At 31.4% G+C, this 24,575-nt stretch overlaps 1 protein-coding gene across 3 annotated transcripts; it reads right to left on the bottom strand.

Annotated features, from left to right (window-relative positions):
* Positions 1-8,816: 8,816 nt before the first annotated feature.
* On the bottom strand, positions 8,817-14,919 carry LOC137808049 (probable lipid phosphate phosphatase beta). 3 transcript variants are annotated; one of them, XR_011080644.1, is made up of 3 exons: positions 14,106-14,882; positions 9,613-10,384; positions 8,817-9,499 (listed from the first exon to the last, which is right to left on the bottom strand). XR_011080644.1 is itself a non-coding variant. In XM_068608951.1 (2 exons), exon 1 carries the CDS (start codon positions 14,776-14,778, stop codon positions 14,107-14,109), a length of 672 nt encoding a protein of 223 aa, XP_068465052.1. In that variant the 5' UTR covers positions 14,779-14,919; the 3' UTR covers positions 9,605-10,384; position 14,106. The 3 variants fall into 3 exon arrangements, 2 of the variants coding, with proteins under 2 accessions (XP_068465052.1, XP_068465053.1); XM_068608951.1 differs by lacking the exon at positions 8,817-9,499 and having other exon boundaries at positions 9,605-10,384; positions 14,106-14,919; XM_068608952.1 differs by lacking the exons at positions 8,817-9,499; positions 9,613-10,384 and adding an exon at positions 13,772-13,947 and having other exon boundaries at positions 14,106-14,883.
* Between the last annotated feature and the right edge of the window lie 9,656 nt (positions 14,920-24,575).

Genomic DNA, 24,575 nt, shown 5'->3' with positions numbered 1-24,575 from the left:
AGTTTTTGTTGCTTTGTTTTATACACACTTCTTGCTTTTTAGTTTTTTTTTTCTTTATTTATTTTTGTTATCAAGTTTGAAAAAGTGTTTTTTAGAGGATTGGGATTGCAGATCCCACATGTTCATGTGTCTAAAGAGTAGAGAACGCCTTGACATAAGGATTAGTTAACTGATGTGATGTGACAAAAAAAAAAATATCACATCACTGTTTATTAACTATTAGAGAATAACTTTTCTAACAAAAAAAGAGAGTAAAAGTTGACTCCATAAGTTCATTAACCTTTTTACTTTAATTATTGAATTGAGATTAAGTTACATATCATATATAGCTAAAATGACATTAAAGAGAAAGGTACATATCTTATCTATTCTCTAAAATTATTATATACTAAACAAAAAGAATGAGTGTTAATAGAAGGTAATATACATGTATTATTTAAGATTGAGAATGGAGAAGAGAGTGAACATGAAATTATAAATGTTTTTATGGATGAATTGAGAGGTTTTGAAGAAATTATGAGTGGATGTGGCTAGGTAATATCTCAAATTCTTTTACTATTAAATCTGTCTGTAAAATTTTATTGTTCCAAAATATGTTGCAGTCACATCTTTTCTTTGACTTTAGTTTTGATTATTTTTAGAATTTAAAAGCTCTCCCATCAGCACATTATTTTACCTAGCGTGTTCTAACTGGGAAATTGCAATCTATGACAACTTAATACATAGAGGAATTCAAGTTTGAAGGGGATATGTGTCATGTGTGAGACTGAGTTAGAAACTGTAAATCATCTTTTTTTACTTGTAAAGTGGCTTCTAAAATGTGGTATTTGTCTGATGTTTAGGCTGATAGAGTCTTTGTACACTGATAATGCTACAAAACATTTGAAATAAATAGGCTTTATGGACCTAAACTGATTGGGTAATAGTGTCTAGAGATGTATGTAGATAACCATCATTTGGGGAATTTTGAATCATAGAACTAGGATAATTTTAAAAAATGCAATGGTGGATCTTCCTAAAATTTTTGTTGTTGCCCAAGTAAAGGCATGGGCATGAGTATCTTATAAATTTCTAAAGTCAAATTCCTCCTATTCTGATTGGTGTATTAATGTATATGCATGCTTGAAATCTTTACATTGATGATTAATGTGCTTTCTCTTTACTTTCTCCTATTCATTTCTGGTTTGGATGATAGGACAATTTGTTGGGTATATCTATAGTCACTGTTGCTATATGGAAGCTATTATAGGTAGCAAAGAAACAACATATTTTTCTTGGTGCTGCCGTGCTGTATAAGTGTAGATTTTTTTTTTGAGGATTATGCCTCTTAGCTCTATATTGATGCATAATATGACTATATTTTGACTAATGTATTTTTCTTACAACCTCATCTTTCTTGATTGGAGGTTCTTTTTTACATAGGTTGGAGTAACTCTAGTGCTCCTATTTATATGAATTTTTTATTGTTGATTAAAAAAAGGTTAAGAATATATAATCAATAATAGTTGAAGTCATTTCTAATATAAATTATACTTAAGCGAGGTGGATGTGTCTTGAAATTTTGACACACTTAACTTAGTCCTCCTAAATAATTAAGTATGATTAAAAGAATGTATTATGTCTAAACACATTCTAAAATTATAATTATAGGGTATTCCCCAAAGTTTCATATAGGTATGACCCCATAAAAACTAGTGTAAATAAAAAGGCACCCTAAATTAAAAACACTTTTGGATTTCTTATAATTGCCTACTTTTGAACATCAAGATTACACTCACTTAAGCATAAAGTGGTTGCAAGTACCCTACACCAAGACCAAGACTTACAACGAAGAGCAAACTAGATCGAGATCAAGATATAAACTAAAACTGAGACGTAAAGCATCATGGAGATCATGATCGACCAAGCATTAGGAGTTGAAGTTGGGGGTCTTATAGGGTCATTTAAGCCTTGTAAGAATATTTGGTGTTTGTCGTGGGGTCAGGAAAAAACCCCTTGACAAACTACATGGTGACCACGTGAAACATGACAAACGATAGACATCAACACAAGGAATCCCATGATAATCATATTGACCATATGGAAATGATGATGAAGTTGCGAGGAGAAATAAAAACACTCAAGAGAAAAAGTGAGGAAGAAATTGATGCCATTCGATTTGAAAATGCAAGAATGAGGTAGAAGTTGGAAGAGAGCGGGACTATACCTCTGTAGGTCAACACTAAACACAAAGATCCAATTGAGTCCAATGTACCAACCATTCCAAAAGCTCAAGAGGCGTGCAGTTTCTTGAATACTCAATCCTGACCATGGGTCTTTGTGTACATTTTCAGTGCCTCTACTTGCTAACACTCCTTCACAGAAGGTATCATGGAAATTGCACTCCCACCAAATTGGAAGAGCCCAACCCTAGATAGGTACCATGGTACCACGAGCCTTGACGAACACATCGACGTGTATGTCATGAAGATTAGTATGTATACCTTAAACGACACCATCCTCTGTAGAGTATTCTTAACTTCCTTAAAATGAGTTGCATTAAGCTCGTTCACTCACCTTTCCCCAAATTTAATCAATTGTTTTGATACCTTGGTGACGAAGTTTGGAACACAGTTCGTCTAGTCGACCTTAAGAGCTTACCTCAATAGCCTTTATCAACCTCAGACAAGAAAATATTAAATCCCTTTGAGCATTTATGGAGCAGTTTGGAAGAGTTGCACTAATATTTGGAACCTCAACCCATAAGTGGTTATGATCATATCTATGTAGCACAGACACTGACACGGACATTGATACGACACGAACACGGACACGGAGATACGTAAAATCTCTAAAATGTAGGATACGGGGACACAAATATATATATATATATATATATATATATATATATTATGAATTATATAAATTGACAATAAAGATTTATGTGCACAAGTATATTTCAGATTATTTGTTCGAGCATAAAGATGTTTTTTATGACTAGTTCACAAAGATTTGTTTCTTACTTTTATAATCATGATAACAATTTATACAATAAAGTTTGAATTTTTAGAAAATTAATGTATTTTTTTTTAAATTGTGTTAGAACCGTACTAGAATTGTTAGAAATCTAACAAATACTTTTTGAATTGGACACTTCACGGATACGTGTCCTATAGGTGTCATACGAGTGTCGGTGTCCGATACGACACGCCATTCAAGAGGAGTATCCGAACTTCATACCACACTTAAACCTAGACCATTTTCGGACAACATGTGAAAAAAAAAACACATCAAATCAATGTATATAAAACACCAATGGACGAGTACTCACAAATTGATTTAAATGAATGTATATAAAACACCAATGGACGAGTACTCACAAATTGATTTAAATGAGATGGAAAGCAAAATACACTTTTGAATTAATTATTTTCATATATTTTTGAATAATTTGAACTAAACAACTCTATCAATAACAAGTTGATTATGTCTAGATCAATCAATTCATGTTACTAAAATGTTTAAAATCTATTAAGAAGAAAGAGATAATGTTCAAAAAAGTTTATGGAGAGAGGTTAGTGATATGAAGAAGGAAAATACATAAAACTATTATAAAAATGACGAGTTAACTTGAGTATTCTTACAATAACTCAATTTTTTTTCTCAAGTGGATATTCGCATAAGTTTCTCATATGAAGAAGAAAAAAGTACAGAACTAATATAAGAATGAAGAGTTAATTTGAGTGTTGTCACCTCAACTCAATAAATCTCGTATGTGTATATGAGACATAATGTATCATAAGAAAGTTTGCAATTTTATCTTTATAAAAGTTGTACGAGAGTTTAGGCGATAAGTGCATGTTGAGTAATAAAATATTTTGTTGAGTATTTGTGGATGTAGGACTTAAGGTATCAAACCACGTTAAATTAATTTTTTTCCAATCTGAATTTCAAATTATAAAGGATAAATTATATAAAAGCCAACAAAGTCATTTTTTTTTCTTTATTTCTCTGAATCATGTCTCTTATCTTATCCCACACTTTTCTCTCTTATCTTTTTATCTGTCGTTAATTTGTGGAGACAACTGTGCGAAACTGATGTGCAAACATAGTTAATTTCCATTGATATGTTAAAGTACTAAACAGAAGAGAATCTAAGATGGTTTATGTATTGAATGGGATTGCATATGAAGTCCTTATATTTACGCAGTTTAGGGAAAAGTGTGTTATTTGTTTGGTGTGTTGCGAAATCCAGATGAATATTCGAATAAGCTTTTGTATGTGTATTAGGAAGCAGCAGTGTGTGGGAGCATCATTTCCAAGTTATATGGGATGGTGTAATCCTCACATTTTATTATTATTTTCTACATAATCTCTCATACCTTTATGCTTCTCTGTGCTGCATTGATCCAAACAAAACAAATAGAAAAGAAAGAAACACACAAGGGCCACGCACACACTTCCATTGACCTCAAACGTACTGCACCCACATGAGTTCTAATTTCTTCTTCAATTCTCACTTCAATTCACAATTTCACATAGGTACAAGTGACTGCTGATTCTGCAGATTCTTTAAAATACAAAAGTTGTGTACATTTTGAAAAAAGATACATTCCTTCCTTCTTTTGAAGTAATTATGCAACTTTGAATAATCTTTAACTTGATTTCCTCTCTATGCAAAAGTAATTCTCTCACTTTATGTGCCACACACACATAAAAGTACACCATAAACCAACATTGGTTGTGGTGATGACAACTAGCTAACGTGATCGCCGTGATCCACTGATCCACTCTGCTTATTATTCCTTGTGCCCCTCTGGAACACTGAAACGTTAATAGTATTATTGTTGCTTGTGATTTCAACGTATGTCCTTTTCACTTTTCTCTATCTACCTTATACTAGCTAGCACCTAATGCTGATAATGACCCAACTAAGGTGAATTAGCCTCAAATTTTGGCTAATTACAAGCAAATGTTAATAAGTCAATAAAGGTCCTCTTTTGTGTATATGAAGTAGTGCAACGGTGTTTCCAATTTAACTGATGGAGAATTTCAAAGATTTGATACCCGTTTGGAAAGATTTTTAAAGAGTGAGGTGGGGCATGTTCAAGTTCAGTACGTGCAGTGTGGCCCCCAAACCCATCAGTACCCTATAGAATAGTTTTTTATTTTATTTTGTGTCAGCACCCTATAGTGATATATACGTGTAGTAATAATGTTAAGAATAGTCAATTGCAGTGTTCACAGAGATTTAATTCCCCCCTTTCATTCTACTTTTTATTTTTCTCTCAGCTGTCAAGGGTTCCCTTAACTTGTTGTCTATGTTCAAAGATTGTTTTTAGCTTTGTGCATGTAACACACACACCTCATTTTAATGAATTATAATAAGACAGAGAAGGCAGGGCTTACCAAAGAAAACAACAAACAAACATCAAATCCATGTTTGTAAAAGTACATACTATAAAACTATAGCACAATAAAAAGAAAAACTTGCCGTCCATGGTTCAGATATATCAGTGACCAAAAAACTCTTGCAGTTGGGAAACAACTCATTGAAGCAGTAAACAAGTAGTAACAACCAGTTGGTCCCTCACACAGCTCCTCATGTCTTCTGAGGATGGAGCAACATTTCTTTGCTTCCCTACTATCATTTCAAAATGAAAAATTACATAGAAACCAAAATACTAAATGACAGAGAGAGAGAGAGAGAGAGAATATATAATTCTTTAAAAGTGTTATAATGTGATAGGATGAGATATAGAAAGAAATGATAAATGTGAATGAGGTGTTTAAAAATAATGAATGTTCATGTATCATTGTCTTCTCTAAATTTGTATATGGTTTCATTCTAACTTCAATTTTGCCTGCAGGACATGTTCCAGCCCATACTGCCAATAATCCTTGGAAGGAAAGAGATATTCTTTTTCATCCAAATGGATCTACACCACTCGCTACCTCTCTCTATTTGAATCTAGATTTATAGATATGTATTATACCATATGCACTATCACCGAATCCAGTATTTAATTGGTCATAAAAAAAAATTCCTTGGTTGATTATATATTATGGGTCCATCCCTGTCAAAATCACAACAACTTTGTTGGTGAACTTATTTGAATTGCTGTGTGAATAAAAGAAATTAAGGTGTGATATGGTGATTACGTTGACCAATATTGCAACAGAAACATAATTGAAGTGGGGTGCATGCAAAAGCAAGCACACTGAAATGGTTGCATTGCATGAGTGCATGGGGAAATTTATGATTGAAATTCTGTCCGTGTATTTGGCAAGTTGTATGATAGAAGGAGGGGTCGGTGGTACATTTTTGCATGTGGCCTTTTATGATGGCCGTTCTGTGCAGAGACATATAGCCTTGCCCACATTGTAGCTAGCTAGCTACCTAGGGACAAATTTGTGCAGGGGTCGTTGGGGCCATCCTTTTTCCCTTTTCAAAACTTGATTAATTTAATAACTTTCCCACCATGCAAACTGCCAAACACTAAATAGTAATGCTGAACGATAAATAGTAATATACATTGTACAATCGTCCACAGAACACTAAAAAAGGAATAATATATGAACCCCAATTACACTGATCATCTTCGAATTTAAGTGTGGTATCAATCTCATGTAGTAAATTTGTACCTTCCCAGCTATTAAGAGGAGCTTTGCATTACCTCTCTCTGCCTATCTCTTCCTCCTTTCATGCTTTCTTGGGTATGCATTTTTAAGATACAAACAAAAGCTAAAATATGGGAGGAAGAAAATTATTCCCTGTTTGGCAGCAAATCAGTATAAAAGGAAAATAAAGTATTTAACGTGATTACACTTTCTTATCCTCCTCCCTTTTGAAGAAAACATAATTAATTTTGGGAATAGTTTATATGACTTTTTTTCTTTCAGTTATATATGCAATTTCATTCTTCTTTTTTTATATGAACCCAAACAAAATAAGAAAAAGTCTTTCTTTTCGGATATCAAACAAGATGAGGAATAATTCTCCACTCCTTCTCTCCCTTTGTTTTGTTTACTTTACTACATGACATTTATTTCCATTGCCTTCAAAGAAACCAAACAAATATCTTGAGTAAGAAAGAACATTATTACTCAATAATGTTCTTGAACAATCTCGAAGGCATAATCCACAATCGACTCTTCAAAGGCTGAAAAACTCGACAATGTTATAAAATTTTACCAAAACTACGTTAGTTCAAGACCATGTAATAATTTGTCCTTGAATTGATAGTATAGACTGAGACAAGAAGTTAGGCACAACTTCTGTTCCTCTCGACGTCGGCTACTATTTTGCTCATTACCATAATCTATGATAAATGATTCATTTGTGATGAAATAAATAAAGTCAATGATCTCTTCTAAACTTGCTCACTATTCCGCTTGGCACATTATTGCAGATGAAAGAGATTCTGTCAGAATAATTTGGAGTAACTTTAGGGAACCACAAATTACGAAGCTGGATGAGATTGCTAACAGATCACTAAAAGCAAAAGGTAAAAGTAAAAAGAAACCTCATGGCTGAAGATCAGATATGATAGCCAATGCGGTAAGGGGAGACAGGTTTCAAATAATGCCTGCTGTCTTCACCTCTTGAAACTCTTCCACCGTTTTTTGATTTCCACATGGTGGTCAGCAACCTTTCTCCCCTGAATATTTGTTCAGTTCTTTAGTTTGTAGCTGTGAGATAAAATTGGATACATGGCAAATATAGAAAGACATGTAAAGCTCAGCAGTCTCTGCATCCAATATCCAATTTGGATGAGTGGTCCTCTCATCTGATTTTTGAAGCAAGGTCATGAAAATGAGTCCAAAAATCGTTTAAATTTTTCCACAACCTCCCAAAATAAAATCGTACGGCACTGGTAAAAAGCCTCACATGACTTTCTTGGACTCCCGACAACCAATTCACAAGATGGCTTATTAGACTGGCCATAAGCCTTGTTCATCATTGTCCATCTTCCATCATCAAAGCATGCACCCAGGCATGTTGCAGGTTTCACACCTTGCAACGAGTTTGAACGCGGTTACATATCATATGTGGCTGGTCCAACACAACAATTGAAAAGCTTAATCGTGCGTGGTAAGAAACATAGACACAAACTGGTGTTGTACGATGAATGAATATGACTTCCACCATACTATGACCATTGATGACCAAACCTAAGGCCGTGCCACCCTCATATTTGGTCATATAAGGGGGCTTCACCCTGTTCAACATTATCCGTTTTCTAAGAACTGGGGCTTCAGATTTGCTTCTTTCATGCAATATCAATTCTGTATGACATCGGCACTGACAAATGTACTCACCGGCATTGCCCTCTGCTAAATCATAAAAATCAATTCACAATGTTTGACCAGCAGGGATCACTCATGACTTCAAAAACACAATAAAAGCGAACAACAATGAATATAAGTAAATGAAGAAAATCAGGTACTGTCAGAAATTCAAAGTAGATGTGTAGCTATAAAATGGGTGGTAGATCAGTAAATCTAAATTCTTCAACCTATTCAATTCATATTTTCCTATTCTACATTATTCTACCAAGACACATGAAAGTGCACGAACTCATATATAGTTAAGTTACAAGTGTGTATTTGATTACCTGATAATGTTACAGAACGTACACGGGCGTTTAACATAAAAGACGTAAAATCTTGCTTCATAATTTCATGTTCTGAATTGCAAACCTGCTAGTATCACTGCAAACGAATTTCCAAATAAACCCGATGTGTTGATTATACCCATATCAATTTTGAGCTTCGGGAATATGTGCAACTCAGTTAAATATTTATCTAAATCAAAGATATCATTCTCCAAAAAATACCCACAAAGAAAGAAGATAATGGACTCAAATAAATTACTGTATTTGTTGATATATTTACTGCAATATAGCATTAATAACATTCCAATCGCGGTGGTCATGCATGAAAACGTTAAAAATGTTGAAGTTCTGCAGAGGGCCATCTCTCATTACTAAGAAATCAATCATGCAAGGGGTATATCAAAGCAGGTGCCCCCACAAAATACAAAGTTCCAGTCCCTCCAAATCTTGAGCAGTAAGTATTCACTTGGCAAAATACCAGACGCGCAGTGCTTTAAGTACGTACGTCGTAGGTCCCTCAAGCTGTGGTGGATTCCACCAATGAACTATTTCAGCAGTATCCAAGATACCGAATTTTCTTAATCCATGGTAATAAATCCAGAACATTCATTGTCAATGAAACTATTCGTCAGCAAAATGCACGAAGAAAAGGCACGAGGAGAGAAATTGTCAATTTTCAGCGGACTAATATGAAAGAGGATGAAAAAGCTTCCATCAAATTCATGAGCTAATTCTCTTGGTGTTAATAGCAACCAGACCCACATGTCAGTCAATAAAACCAAAAACGACTTGATTCACTCGTCTTTTGGTGTGTTCCACGTAACCATATCCTAACTACGGTAATAGACGCTGCCAGCACAACATAACAACCACCGTCTGCGCTAATTTGGTAAGCTTACGAACTTTTCCAAAATTGAAAGAAAAGCAAAGACCAATCAATCAGTCAAATCAAAAACATCTTATCAGATAAAGCATCGCACGCGGTAAGAAGGCACATGCAAAAGAAGTAACTGACCTAACAACTTTTTATCCTTCAATTCATAATCGTCAAAATTCCATACACATCAGACAAGAACACGGTCCCTCAAACCAAATCCTAAAAGACCCTCCTTCTTTTCCCAAACTTTTAATAGATCAGAGGATTCCATTGAGCCTACACTTGCATATAATTATCATAATATAATGTTTCTTGATAATTACTACTCCATCCAGATTTCAAACACTAATGCTCAATCCACCTGAACGGGCAAAGTGGGAATCATAGATAGACTAGACATAAGCCAGCCAACTTCATATTCTGGCAGCAATTGTCAGAAAAGATAACTCATTTCAAGTCTTCAAACGATACAGAACAATCTGTCTTTGCACCAGTACCTCTGCAAAAATTAGAAACATCTGACAGCAGTAACAAATTCGACGTATGATACAGTTCTGAATAGAACATAAGACAAAAAGCTGCAAATAAATAATGTACAGATCTGCTGTACCATGTATCATCACATGTCTATATTTATTGTTTATACGCCTGTGGAGAGACCGATAGTTAAATGTCAAGGAATAAATTACGGACAGTAATGCAACTCCCAGGCAACTTTAACAAATTTGAATTAGAGTTGAGCCAAATTCAAATAAAATCTGCAAGATGGTAGTCATAAAGGTCTCGAAAATTATCTGGTGAGGACCAAGATGCCAATGTACTTAAAACATTCACCACTTCAGTCTCTGTTAGAAACCAATTAAGAACGCTTATCCTCAAGTAGCATAAGTTCGAATTGCACCACCAGAACCTAAGATGAAGGAAAAAGCAGACAGCCATTAGATTCTGCATCATTATTCATTTAGTAGATATAGGCTGGATTTTTGGCGATGAAGTTTGAGTAGGGGCCATATTTCTATCATCAGGAACGATAATGGCCAGCTAGCTTACATAAAATTACATCATGGATCCTTTTATCTATGAGTTGGAATACGTCTATTTCCAATTTATTCATTATTTTTGCTGATTAAAAAATGATCCATTTAGTGGATACTCAAGGTAAATTGAGTCAAACCTTCCACGTGGAAGTTAGAATTAATCGTCGTCATTTTAGGTGTTTACATTTTAAAACCAACATGAGAGAGATAGAGAGAGAAGAGATAGAGCACAAATGGTTGCACGTACTGACAACCTCTGACCGTGAAAAGGAGAAGGATGAAGAGGCAACCTTCATCTTTGTCAATGTTAACCGTATTTCAGAGGCAACTATTCAAACAAGCTAATACAAAAAAATAAAACTAACCCTTTCTTCGGTGGGGAAGAAAGAAACGAGAGAAACAACAAATATGAAAAATGAGCTTGGTAGAAGAAAAACAGTAAGATATAAGACCTACTAGGTATTTCCACTCTATAACTGTTTTCATTCACATATTTATTTCTTCCCACTGCTTTTATATTTCCTTTAAATCAAACCTTTTCATTTGTACTCTATTTCTCACTTATTTCCATGCACCTTCACTATTTCTATCTACCGTATTTTTCACCCATTTCTTTCCTTCCTACCAAATAGATCCTAAAGTAAAAGGGGCATTTGGATAAATTAGTCAATGAGCTTCTCTAAGAAACTGATGCTTCAGTTAAAAAAAAACTTCCGACCATTAAAATCTACCCGGAATCATATTTGCTAGACTAAAAGGCTGTTATTGTGATGAGTACCATCCTCAAATTAAACTATAAATGTGATAAAAAAAAATTGTCATTTAACTTTCACTGTTTTGAGGAAGACGTATGCTTCTTTATTTCATACCATTAACATGCATTATAATGTTTTACTCAAATTTTTGCTCCAGCTAACATTTTCCACTCTTTAATCCATCCTAAGATACTAAGTTTACTATCAACTTCACAGCCTCGAAATCAGAGCAAGGAACTCACTATAAACAGAGGCAATAATAATAATGTAGTTCCTTTTCCCCATGCTTGTTCTCGTTGTTTGTTTATTTGACTAAGTCATTCCCATTAATGAGAAATTTATGTTAGAGATTCCACATCAACTAGAAATAAGACTAAAATAGTATATAAGTGGGAACAACAAACCTTATCTCACAAGACAGTTTAGTAAGGTTAAGTTAGACTTAATTTTTGCTCTCGGCTAACATTTTCCACTCTTTAATCCATCCTAAGATACTAAGTTTACTCTCAACTTCACAGCCTTGAAATCAGAGCAGGGAACTCACTATAAACAGAGGCAATAATAATAATGTAGTTCCTTTTCCCCATGCTTGTTCTCGTTGTTTGTTTATTTGGCTAAGTCATTCCCATTAATGAGAAATTTATGTTAGAGATTCCACATCGACTAGAAATAAGACTAAAATAGTATATAAGTGGGAAGACCAAACCTTATCTCACAAGACAGTTTAGTAAGGTTAAGTTAGACTTAATTTTTGCTCCCGGCTAACATTTTCCACTCTTTAATCCATCCTAAGATACTAAGTTTACTCTCAACTTCACAGCCTCAAAATCAGAGCAAGGAACTCACTATAAAGAGAGGCAATAATAATAATGTAGTTCCTTTTCCCCATGCTTGTTCTCGTTGTTTGTTTATTTGGCTAAGTCATTCCCATTAATGAGAAATTTATGTTAAAGAATCCACATTGACTAAAAATAAGATTAAATTAGTATATAAATGGGAACAAACCTTATCTCACAAGACCGTTTAGTAAGGTTAAGTTAGACTTAAAATTGACTTCCTAATATGCCTATCATGTCATCCATTTCCTAATATCCTAGTTAGTGTTTGTTGGATCTATCATGTGATCCACTATCGGACGGTATTCGAACCACCCACAAATATCTAATTCACACGTCTAATTCTCGGCATGAGAAAGGTCCTAGACCCAAGACATGTGAAACTCACACTTGATTCATAGAGTCAATTCAAGTAGACCCTTTCAACTTAAGGAGACAATTCACTCTCAAAAATTATTTTCATTATAAAGACTTTAATCCAAGTTCTTGCTTAACTTAAACAAATTATTTACCACATGAGCCAAGAGACATTTGTAAGAGCCTAATGAGGTGGAAACTCAACTCTATAAAGAATAGCAATGGAAACTCTCAAGATTATAAATGGAGAAAATTTAATGATAACAAATGACATGGGAAATTGAATCAATATATAGCAAGGAAAAACGAATGTTTTTTAGTTAAAAAAGGAAACAAAAGTTTCTGAAAGGGTTAATGAGTAATGAAGTCCATAGCAAACTATATACATATAAATAAATTAAATATATATTCTTTCAAATAATTATTTGTCTATTACATATTGAGAGGTTATAAAAACCTGTATATAAACACTGGTAGTTTCTTTTTCTATATTTTTAACACCACAAACATTATTTCAGTAATTAAATTAGACGAGAGAATTTCTTGACTCCAACCATACTTAATTCATATTTGAATCAGAATCTAAGATGCACAGTTGCCTGCAAATTCACAACAAAAAGCAACAAGACTGAGTTTCTTTAGGTTGATCCGGATTGAGAAGGTCATGACCCTAAATTAAACACACTAAATGTGGCTTGTTGGAGAACCTCTTTAGCCAAAACAGTTATTTTGTTATCGAGTTGGTCATTTGAAAGGGGGAGGGGAACATAGCAATTTAATTCACATTGGCAGAGGTCAATGGTGGCACTTGAGCTAAATTCTCAAATAAATATTAAAAAATAATGAACATTCTCGGCCAATCTTGATGAATTTAATGTTGAGGAACGTGACTACATAAAGATTATGTTAAGTAATATGAAAATCCTTTAAAATATCTTCAAATCATTAACCAGTGGTTCTCACATTCTCCCGGGAACAAGCTTTAGGTTCAAACGAAAACAGCTTTAGACCAAATTAATATCAATCACCCTAAAGTCTAAGCATACGGTATACTCAACCTAAGTACCTAATGTTTAACTTCCTTTCAATAAATAAACACGATTCAATCGTTTCAACATCTCCTACTCATTGCGTGCGTACCCTGCATCCGACTCATTTGGTCTATCTATATACATGTCCAGTTTTCAAACATAAATTTGAATGAATTTCATTTTGCAAACTTAGTTTTAAAAGCAACCCATAATGTTAAGTTCATATGAAGTCAAACATAGGTGTGCATTGGAGGAGAAATCAAACATATTACCAAACTAAGTTTAGCAAGAAAAACTTCCATTCAAAGCAGCTGAACGGGAAACCAAACATAGCATATATAGTGTGTCCTTCAATCATTCTCATACTAAGAATTTTGTATCTTCTGGAGAAGCCACGTACCAAACTTTTCTCCATGATTCGATTACAGTCATCGATCATAATCACTGAAATTAAGCACTATATAATAGAATATCATAAATAATGAAAATAATCACCAAGTACATTTCACCAGTGAATAGTGATATGAAAAAAACTGCTGCATTACAAAACTACACATTCACCAGGGGGTTAGGTTATCACTTCCGAAAATCCAAGTTCCCGGTTCTTATTCTTACCTCAAAGCAACCCTCGGAATTCGAGAAGGCGGAAGCTGAAGAGCGCTTCGAGGACTCCGAAGCACGCGCCAAAGAAGACATCGATAACGTAGTGCCTCCCGAGAGCGACGCGAGAAATTACAGTGGTCACGGCCCAAGCCCAAACGGCAGCGATGAGAATATCAACGGCGAGGGCCTGGTCTCCGCTGAACCAGCGATGCACGAGGAAGGCGACACGCGGATGGTGGAGATCGGCGAGGAGCGAGGGGCGGGAGAGGGAGAAGATTGAAGCGACGAAGCAGACCCTGGAAGAGTGTCCGCTGGGGAAGGAGAAGTTGTCGACGGGGACGACGGCGTTGTACTGGGAGTGGTTGGCGTAGGAGGGGCGGGATCGGCGGACGAGTAATTTGATGAGGGCGATGAAGAGGAGGTCGAGAAGGGAGCAGAGGAGCAGCGGAAGGAGGAGGTGGGAGCGGAGAGGGGAGGAGGGGACGGCAAGGAAGAGGGCGAGGGATACTGGGAAGAAGAATCTGAAGTCCGCCAAAAGCTCTAGGAAACGGAGGAGGGGTTTTGGGGCGATGGGGCGTGTGAGAGTGTGGATGAAGAAGGAGACGGCGTTGTCCAGGTCGTGGATGCGACGGAATAACGGTGGCGCGGCCGGTGGGGATTTTGGGGGTCCATGGCCTTGGCCCATCGGAGTTACTGAGGGCGTTATCGAAAACGTTGGGACTCACGGAAATTCAAACGATCGAAAACGGTTAGTTAGGATATCAAGCGTTCGTTTTGGATTTCTGCGTTTTCCCTGAGTATTTTAGTCTCCTTATTTTCTAATCTCAATTTAATTACCCTTTGAGTTTAATTACTCTTGATGTTTTGATTGAATGATGACTGCAATAAATAAATAGAATAGAAAGCAATAGAAATAAAAAACTGGATGAATGAAAAAGAGGTTATTTAGATTTATGGAAAAAAGCAAAAATAAATAAGATTATAAATAACATTTTTATAATAATTTAATAATAAAATTAAGTACAAATATTATTTTAAGAATATATTATTTATAAATCGAATTAAATTAACTTCAAATTTAAAAATATAATAAAAGATACAAATAAATACTTATATACACTAATATCCATTACATAAATATCTATAGCAATACATATCTTTATGTACATAATTTCTTACAATTCTATTCTTTAAATAATTACTTTTTTTAATTCAAATAACTAACGTTAAAAAATTACTACAATAAAATTAAAAGATTTATTTATTTTTACAATTATTTTAACCAAAATGTTTTATAATATATTTTTATTTAAATATTAATTATAATAATAATAATAATTTGTCAAAATAAAAAAATGTATAGTATTTAGATTATTTATCTTTTAATAAATAAATAAAAATTATTTAATAAATAAAAAATAATTTATTTATTTAATAAAGTAAATAATTGAATAACTTCTCATTATTTTAAATATTTAAATAACTTTTCTTTTTAGGAATAATAACTATATATAATATATATAATATATATATATATAATTTTCCTTTTAATATATATATATATATATAATTTATCTTTTAATAAATAAAATGTAAATATTTAAGTCAATACAAGTTATTACATGCTGGTATATTTCCTTTTTTATTTTTAATATTTTTTAAAATACTTTATACACATATCAGATAAAAAATGTTATTATTTATTTAATAAAATAAATAATTGAATAACTTGAACGCATGAAAGACCATTTCAAAGCATTGAGAGAACCATTGTGCCATTTGAAAGCATTCCAGAGCTTGCCACTGAGCTTTGTTCTTTGAGATTTTTCTTACGCCCATTGATGAAGTTAACCATTTTTTTTGTTCCCATTGAGTTGAAAATCGATTCCCATAGAAGTTCTCTCGAAGGCATAATTAGGCATAATTGATTAAGGTATTTTTTAAAGCTTTAAAATGGATTCTCATCCACCTTCTATAGTTGCAAGAATCAATTCAACATTGTTATTTGAAGAAGGAGGAAATCGATTCATATGCAGGTTATAAACAACGGATTTTGTTTTTATTTTTAAAATAACACGGATATAAATATATTTATATTGGTTATAAAAATAAGGCAATGGAAATGCGTTATTTCTCTAAACACTGTATTTTTTTGTATTTAACGCAACGAAAATTCATTTCATTGTATTTTAAAAAAATAAAGAACGCAACAAAAACTTTTATTTCTGATGTGTATTTTTTTATTCATACTATCTCTCAAATACAACGGAAACAAAATTTTGTTGAATGAAAATTAAAACATGGAAATTTGTTCCGTGAGCTAGCGAAAAGTTGGGGATTTACTGAGTATAGTCCCTTTAAATGCTAAAGAATAACAAGTGGGCTTGTTTGGTGGCAAGCTTAAGCCCACTGATTGGGCTGCTTACGGATCTTGATATAACAAATTAGTTCATTGCATTCTGCATAAGGGCAAATTATTTCTTTACCTCCATACATTTTTACATTTTTCCTTCCTCTCTATGTCTCTGTTCAGGTTTAATATTTTTTTTAAAATAAATAAAGTTAAATGAAATATAATCTTACTTTTTAAATAACTTTACTTGAACCCCGCACTTTCGTAGTATCTCCTTTTTAAGAATCTTTCTTCTAGAGACAACACTTCCATCCAACCACATTATTAGAGAGAATCTTTCCACAAGTTGAATTTGTGAGAAAGTTCGAGAAGATTCGTTGTATTTGACGTTCTTCTGTGTAAAGATAAAATTATTGAGTTTTGTACTCCATTTTTGTACTTCATTGATTTCTTTCTTAATTTTGTTGTCACTTAAAAAAACATAAAAAATAAGCAAATGAAAACACAACCAATAATAAAAACATCATAAAATTTATCTCAATCACTGTAAACAAGCATCATCACTTAAAAATGAAGAAAAAATACATTACATTCTCCATTTACTCAAAAGAGTATTGTTGAAATTTAAAAAAAAAACATAAAGACTTAGGAAAAAGGCCTGGATGCTGATAGAGAATTTGTCTCCATAAAAGTTTTTTTTTTTAATTTTAAATTGTACATGATATATTTTCATATATTTTGTATGATAAAAATAATGGAGTCCACACACTTATAGAGAGCATTCTCCCTTAAACCAGATAGATTTGATTAAAAAATGTAAATGGGAAAACGAGTTATTTCAAACACATGGAGCATCATATTGCACATGCAGAATGATTAGCAATGTATTGCTCCCAGCACACACCACTATTCGTGCTGAGATTCAGTTATACTATATTTGTAAGTTCCATCAAACCAAAACCAAAACCAAAACCTTAAGAACAAGATTTCAAAGGACACAAAGTCCAAGGATCTGAAGACCCATTCCTTTCTGTCCCTTTATAGAATATAGGAAAATAGAATGGTCAAAATAAAGAAAGAAAGATTGAAGAGAAAAAAGTAGATCTACTTCTAATGCAACAAAAAACATGAATTTTGATGAGAGCATATAATTAGTAACAAACCAGTTTCCTGCATCAACCAATAATCAATAATTGGCATCACTATCTTTTCCAAATACGTAATGCCCTCTTGAAGGACATTTTATCCTCAGCTTCATCGACCTCCTAATTAATTACTGTCGTCTACTATATGCAATATATACATATATGGACAACGATTGTTTTCAGTTTTTTTTTTAATTATTCCCTGTATTTAAACATTTTTTATTTTATTTTCAGTTTTTATATATTACATTTAATTTTTTGCTTTGTGTAACTTAAACAGTAAAAACTAAAAGAGATTAAAAATAATATTTATAAGAAAAAAAAGAAATTAAAATAACATTTATACAACTTAAAATATACAATTTGTAAATATAAAAAGAAAATTATATTTAAATTATATTATAAGAAATAACAGAATAAGTAGGTTTAACTGCACGACATTCAATTAAATCCAACGGCAATAGTTCATAAAATATTGCAATCGGTACACATTTTTAATTTATGTTTAAACTTATAATTATAATAATATACAAAATAGTTTTCCAATTTTATATACACATTTTATACTTATATTTTTTTAATTATATTTTGAATCGAATTATAATCTTACGTATGTTAATGCAAATATCTTGAGGTAAACAATTCGTTCTCCCTTTCCGAAACATAATTCTTAAAGTTCCCAATTGAAAAGCAAGAACACGTTTTCATAGGTAAAAAGCCTCTGGTACACTAAGGATTGGTTTTTTGGTATAATGTCTCTTTAAAATATGGGGAACAAAGACAAAGGAGAAAGTGGTTGGCTAATGAAACAATCATATTCAGATAATTGATTGCATTTGTCTGTAGTGTGTATAAAAGACAATAAGCTTCTGTGTCTATGTTTGTGCAACTTAAATGAAGGATGAATTCATTGGAACCAGGCTCTCAAAAATATTCTTACAACAAAGGTAGAGATGCACTTGCACATATTACATATTCCTCACAAATATTATACGAGGAGGGAACCTACATAAACCAGTTTATGTAAAGCAATAACATCAAATGCAGACAACAAAACTCAGAACATCTTATGCACAACAAGGTTAGATGTCCTATCAATAGTTTTGTACTGTGGAATTCAGTATTATATATTTACTTACCCTCTTGTTTGGTCCTTAATTATTGCTCCTAAAACCTTATAAGACACCTCATTTTTTAAGAAAAAAAATCAAATCAATTCATTTTCAAGTTAAAGTCACACTACAACAAATTTATTAAATAACCGTCAAAATTAAAAATAAAAAATAATTAATCACTATATTAATTAAATTAAATACTATTTTATAGACTAAAAAAATTTATTTAAAAGTGATTTCTATTATTAATAAAAATTTATAAATAATTTTTAAATTTGTATCTAAATTAGTTATTAATGTTTTTAGTTACTAATATTTTAGAATTGTCTCTCAATTAGTTTTTTAAAAATTAATTTATAATCTAAAATATTAGTAGTTAAAACATTAGTAACTAATAGTTAGATACCAATTTAAAAATTATTTTATAAATTTTTATTAATTATAGAAACTATTTAGCTACCAATAATATTTTTAGTTTTTAAAATGATTTTCAATTTAGTTAATAATAACTACTTATTTTAGTGTTTAAAATTAATTACAATTGATTTTTTTTTAAGTGTCACCTTCCAACCACAGGATACTAAGATCAGTAAATTGGATATTTCTTCATCAAAATCAACCACATTACAAGAATCTCAATACAATGTTGATATATGTCTAAAGCTTTGCATATCATTACCATGTTCAAGGTGTATGTTTATATCACTCCTTCCCTACTTTTCAACAATTTTAATCTATGCATACTGCTTTTGATAAACAAACATAAAAAAATGTAAGATATTATTTATAATATTGGAGCTTCAAATGTTATAATATGCAGATATTTAATTTGAGGAGGGAAACTTTTAGTTGGTTCCCCCTTAAAGGTCGATCATCAGTTGAGACAACTTTATTATAGGATTTGGTTGATGTTTTACTACTGAAAGAGAATGCCCCCAAAGATTCTCACGTGTTGGGAAAGGTTGTCCAATAGTAGAGGTGTTCAATTAAATTGTTGTACAAAATTTAACTATAATTGAGTATAATTAGTTTCATAACAAAAGGCTAATTGAAAATAATTATAAATTTTTACTATTTTATTGATTAACTACAGTTTGGTTGGATATTTTTAAAATGGTTAGATATAGCTAAATGGTTATTTTATAATTGATGATAACACTTAAAAAACTTAAATCACTGTCACATTCGTTTTCACTTTTGCACAAAGGGTCCTTTTGCACTCAAAGTCACAATTTCTCTTCATATGATTTTTTTATAGTCCCTAATTGTTTTTTTTTTCTTTATGTGTTCATTCTTGAACTTTCCTTATGTATGTAATTTACACCGACAAGTCATAATGATTAAGTCGTTTTCACAATATGACCATCCTTAGTCAAACTATTTACAGGGTTTGAATTATTTGCTGCATGGTGATTTTGGCGTCAAATCTTGCCTTTTTAATTTGTAAAACTTGTTCCCTGTGGATTTCGAAGAGAATATGGTCCTTCTTTAACTCTTTCAATTCTAAGATGTAAGTTTCTCTGTTAAATTTATTCTTCAATTTTGTTCCTTTTATTCATTTCTTTACTTCTTTTGAATGAATAAAATTGTTCTCATTTAATTATTTGTTTACTTCTATAATGATGATTATAGAAAAAATTTATCCTTACAGTAGGTTCCTAAGTTAGCAATGTTATCCTACATAAATATTTGAAATTAAAGTATTTTTTGTAATATATATTGAGAGGAGAAATTGAGGATGTGTTAATTAAGATTTCACAACACTTTTTTTACATTAAAAAATTCAATAAATTTTAAACGAATTTATAAGAATGTGATGATTTTTTTAAAAAACATTATATTTAAGATTTTATAATTTGAATTTTAAAGAATTTATAAAATATTAAATTGTAATATTTAAATGAATCATGCATTTTACAAAATAAGTATAAGTATTTTATATTTTTACTATGAAATATATCTATCTATTATTATATTCCGCAAAATTACGTTAATTAAAGTATGTTTTAGAGATATTCGTGTTGATGTTATAATAAACCATCTAAAAATATAACCACATTCTTATTAAGCTACTACGGTATCATTAATCAATAAATAAAGTATGTGTGAAAGAATGATATTGGTTCAATATTTATCATTTCTAAAAAAAAAAAGTGAATTTATAAATAAAAAAATTCAAAACTACTGCTATAATAATAAAAAGTGTATGTACGTACTACTGTATTGTACACATTTTAACATTAATTAAAAAAAATTATTTTACGTTAGTTATTTATCAAATGTAATTTAGGATAGTGTAAAATAATTTTATAATAGAATTGATCTCCTATTATTGTGTTTTGTCATGTAACTATTTTTATCCAAATCACTCGTTCTAACCTGATCAAGAATGGACATAATACAAAGTAATTTTTCTTTTCCTTAACTTAGTTATATTGTATGTTTTTAAATTTAAACTAACAAAAGAAAGAGAACTTTTAAAAATTAAGTTTTTGAATTTTTTTGACATATTGTTTATCTAGTAAAAAAATTGTGTTACACACAACTTTATTAAACATGCAAAAAAAGTTTTAATATATAATTCAATCTTCCCTTCATTTACTCTTCAACAATGTACAAAATATATATTAAAATTGTATATAAAAATTAATAAAGCAAAACTCAAAAAATAACTTCGTATATATATATATTACAAATAACTAAAAAAATTTATAAATTCTAAATTATACAATAAGGTTTTATAAAAAAAGTATATGAAAAATTAATAAAACAAAAATGTATGTTTAAAAACACTTTTATATAATGTTATTTTTATTTAATAAAAAAACTTTATTTTAAATGAACTATTTTTTTTGCAAAAAAAAAAATGCCTAACATGAAAGCTTAAAAAAAATAAACTAATATTTTTTAATTTATAAAATAATATTTAATTTAGTCAACATAGTTTTTTTTATCAACAAGAAAAAATAAATTAATGTGAGTCACTTCAGAGTGTCCCAACTTTTATACAAATCTAAAAAGAAACTCTTAGTTCCTATAACAGACCAAACAAGAGTCTCTTACCAAAAAAATAACAAAATTTCTGTAAATATCCAAAATAACAACAAAAGTACAAACCAACATTGTAGAAGAACATAAATTAACTAGCCTCATACAAACCAAAAGATTAATACACCATTTATAATAAGAGAAAAAAAGATGAGGATGCCTTGGAGGTGACCCACGACCAGATCTTCAACTAAACAAGAGCAATATCAATCACACCTCCTTTAAAGATGACTTTATTCATGTGTTTCTAAATCTCACTTACCACAACAATTCATATCGCTCCCCAAACATCATTAACAAATTCATATGTTTTACCTAACTTAAACTGTAAAAAATGATAACAAGAGTACCCTAAACCCTAAAAAATGATAACAAGAGTCATTGTAATCCACAGACGTCACTCCTAACCAAACATAACACTGACTTCAGGCGAGCCAAACTATTTTTCACTCAAAGAACAAGTGACGACACGTCTCCTTTTCCGCCCACACAAACTACACAATAGACTATCGACCACAACCCCATGCCTTTCCAAATTGGTCTTAGTAGCAATCTTATTTGACAACACTCTCCAAGCAGTGACTTGAGCTTAGGGAAAAGCTTTACACATCCAAAACTTGTCAAACAAATTCTTATTTTCTCCCTCTACATCCTTCCTTAAAACGACATAGGCAGATTTAACCAAGTACCTTAAGGATCCCCATACTTCCACACTCAGCTATCCTCAAATCTCATGTCAGGCCTCAATGCTTAAAATTCCTGTAAAACCCACACTCTAACGACTTTTCCCATTCAAAAAGTCTCCTTCTTCAAGCTACATGCCAACGTAGTAATTAATTATTTTTTATTTTTAAAATTAAATTTTATTTAAGCCTAACTCAACCCCATAAAACCGGCTCAACACCCACTTATATACAATGAAAGGCTCTAATCTCTAGTCGATGTGGGATCTCCAACACACCCCCCTCACGCCAAGACTGCCAACTCGTGCGTGAGACTATATATTATGGGTGGTCCGATAGTGGCCCGATAGCGGGTGGCACGATAGGCCCAACAAATACTCGCTAGGATAGACTCGAAATGGCTCTGATACCATATTACGAAGTGAACTTTAAGCCTAACTCAACACCATAAAACCGGCTCAATGGGATTGAGGTTTGCACCCACTTATATACAATGAAAGACTCTAATATCTAGTTGATGTGGGATCTCCAACACTTTTGTCCTCATTTTTATTATAATTCTCATCCTGTTTTTTTTTTTCAAAAGCAAAATCATACTAGTTGGATGTAAGTAATCTTGTTCTATTAAAATTTTATCTATAAGAATTTTATTTTTACTTTAAATTCTCTTTATTACTATTTCTTTTTTTAACTTTATTAACATGCTTTTTTTTAGATTTTAATGATTTTTTTAGCTGTGAAATAATATTTTTTTAATTATAGTTCAACTTTTCATTTGTATTTTTTTTTATTTTGCTGATTTTTACTATATTTTTAGGAAGGGTGTTAAAATAGATTGAAATTCGTCACTCAACCTGACTCACATTGAGTTCACTCGGGTTGACTTAGAAAAAATATTTTTTAAATATGGGTCAAATTAGATCCCATTCACTTATTCGCAAGTTAAACAGATTCAAGTTTGATTGGAGGTGGGTTAACTTGTCTTATAATTTTTTCATTATAATTATTTACTACTTTTAATTATGTAGGTTGATACTTTAGTTTTTTTTAAGACTAGAAGGTTGTTTGATAATATTTGGATGATTTTGATGTTTAATTTATTTGTTTGCCTAATTATATAAGTTAATACTTTGATTTTTACTTAGTATCTTTATAATATTACTTCTTAATTATAGTTAATATTTAGCTAGATAGGTGAGCACCCTAATTATACTATTTATAAATAAGTTGAGTTGTGTCAATTCACTTTGATTGTACTGCAATCGATATGTTAAATGAGAAAGTAAAACATGTTTAACTATGCTAAATCGTAGAGAATTGAGTCAAGGTACAAAATTTTTGACTTACTAAAAAGTGAGTCAGGTTGAACTCACTCATTTTAGCTCAACATGTGATAAGTCAACCCATTTAAATTGGGTTGACTCACTTTGACACCCTAATTCCTAGAAGTCTTGATGTGTTTATCATTTCCTTTTATTATTGCTTGTAGTGAAAGCAATTTTCAAGTAAGAAAAATATTTTAAATTATAAGTGAAATTAATTATATTTTTAAAGTTTTAATTATTGTGAGAATGATTGCAAGTAAGTTGAATATATTTGGATTGATATAGTGCATTATTATGTTTTATTGGTTTTGCACATATTGATATCTTCAAATTAAGTAGTACTAGTTACAACGTGCAAAGCATTTTAAACTTGTTGAAATAGTTGGTTTCAAGATCGAGATTGATTTTCAAAAACTTATACAAAATTATAATAAGTATTGCATAATTCGTTTAGCAGATGGGATTCTATTGAGTAACTTTTATTTAAAGAATGAGGATTAATTTCAAACTTGATTCATCCAATGAGTTTTGTTTCGATGGATTTGATAGGTTTTCCTATAAAATATCAATGTGATAACAATGAGATAATTTTGTATTTAAATTCGCTCAACAGCTTGAATCTTGCTTACTGAATTTGCTTTGATTCAAAATAATATATTTGAATGAGTTGTGTGAATTAAATTTATTATAAATTTTTATTTATATGTATTGTATATGATTATTGAGATATAACTTTATAATATTATTAAATTGATTAATGATATGTTAGAGTTGAATTAGTTAACTAACATGATGATATGCTGATCCAATTTT

This window comes from Phaseolus vulgaris, chromosome 3, assembly GCF_000499845.2.
Source record: "Phaseolus vulgaris cultivar G19833 chromosome 3, P. vulgaris v2.0, whole genome shotgun sequence".
NCBI classification, from domain to species: domain Eukaryota; kingdom Viridiplantae; phylum Streptophyta; class Magnoliopsida; order Fabales; family Fabaceae; genus Phaseolus; species Phaseolus vulgaris.
The sequence above is the reverse complement of the archived record's forward strand: the minus strand, read 5'-3'. Positions and strand labels throughout refer to the sequence as shown.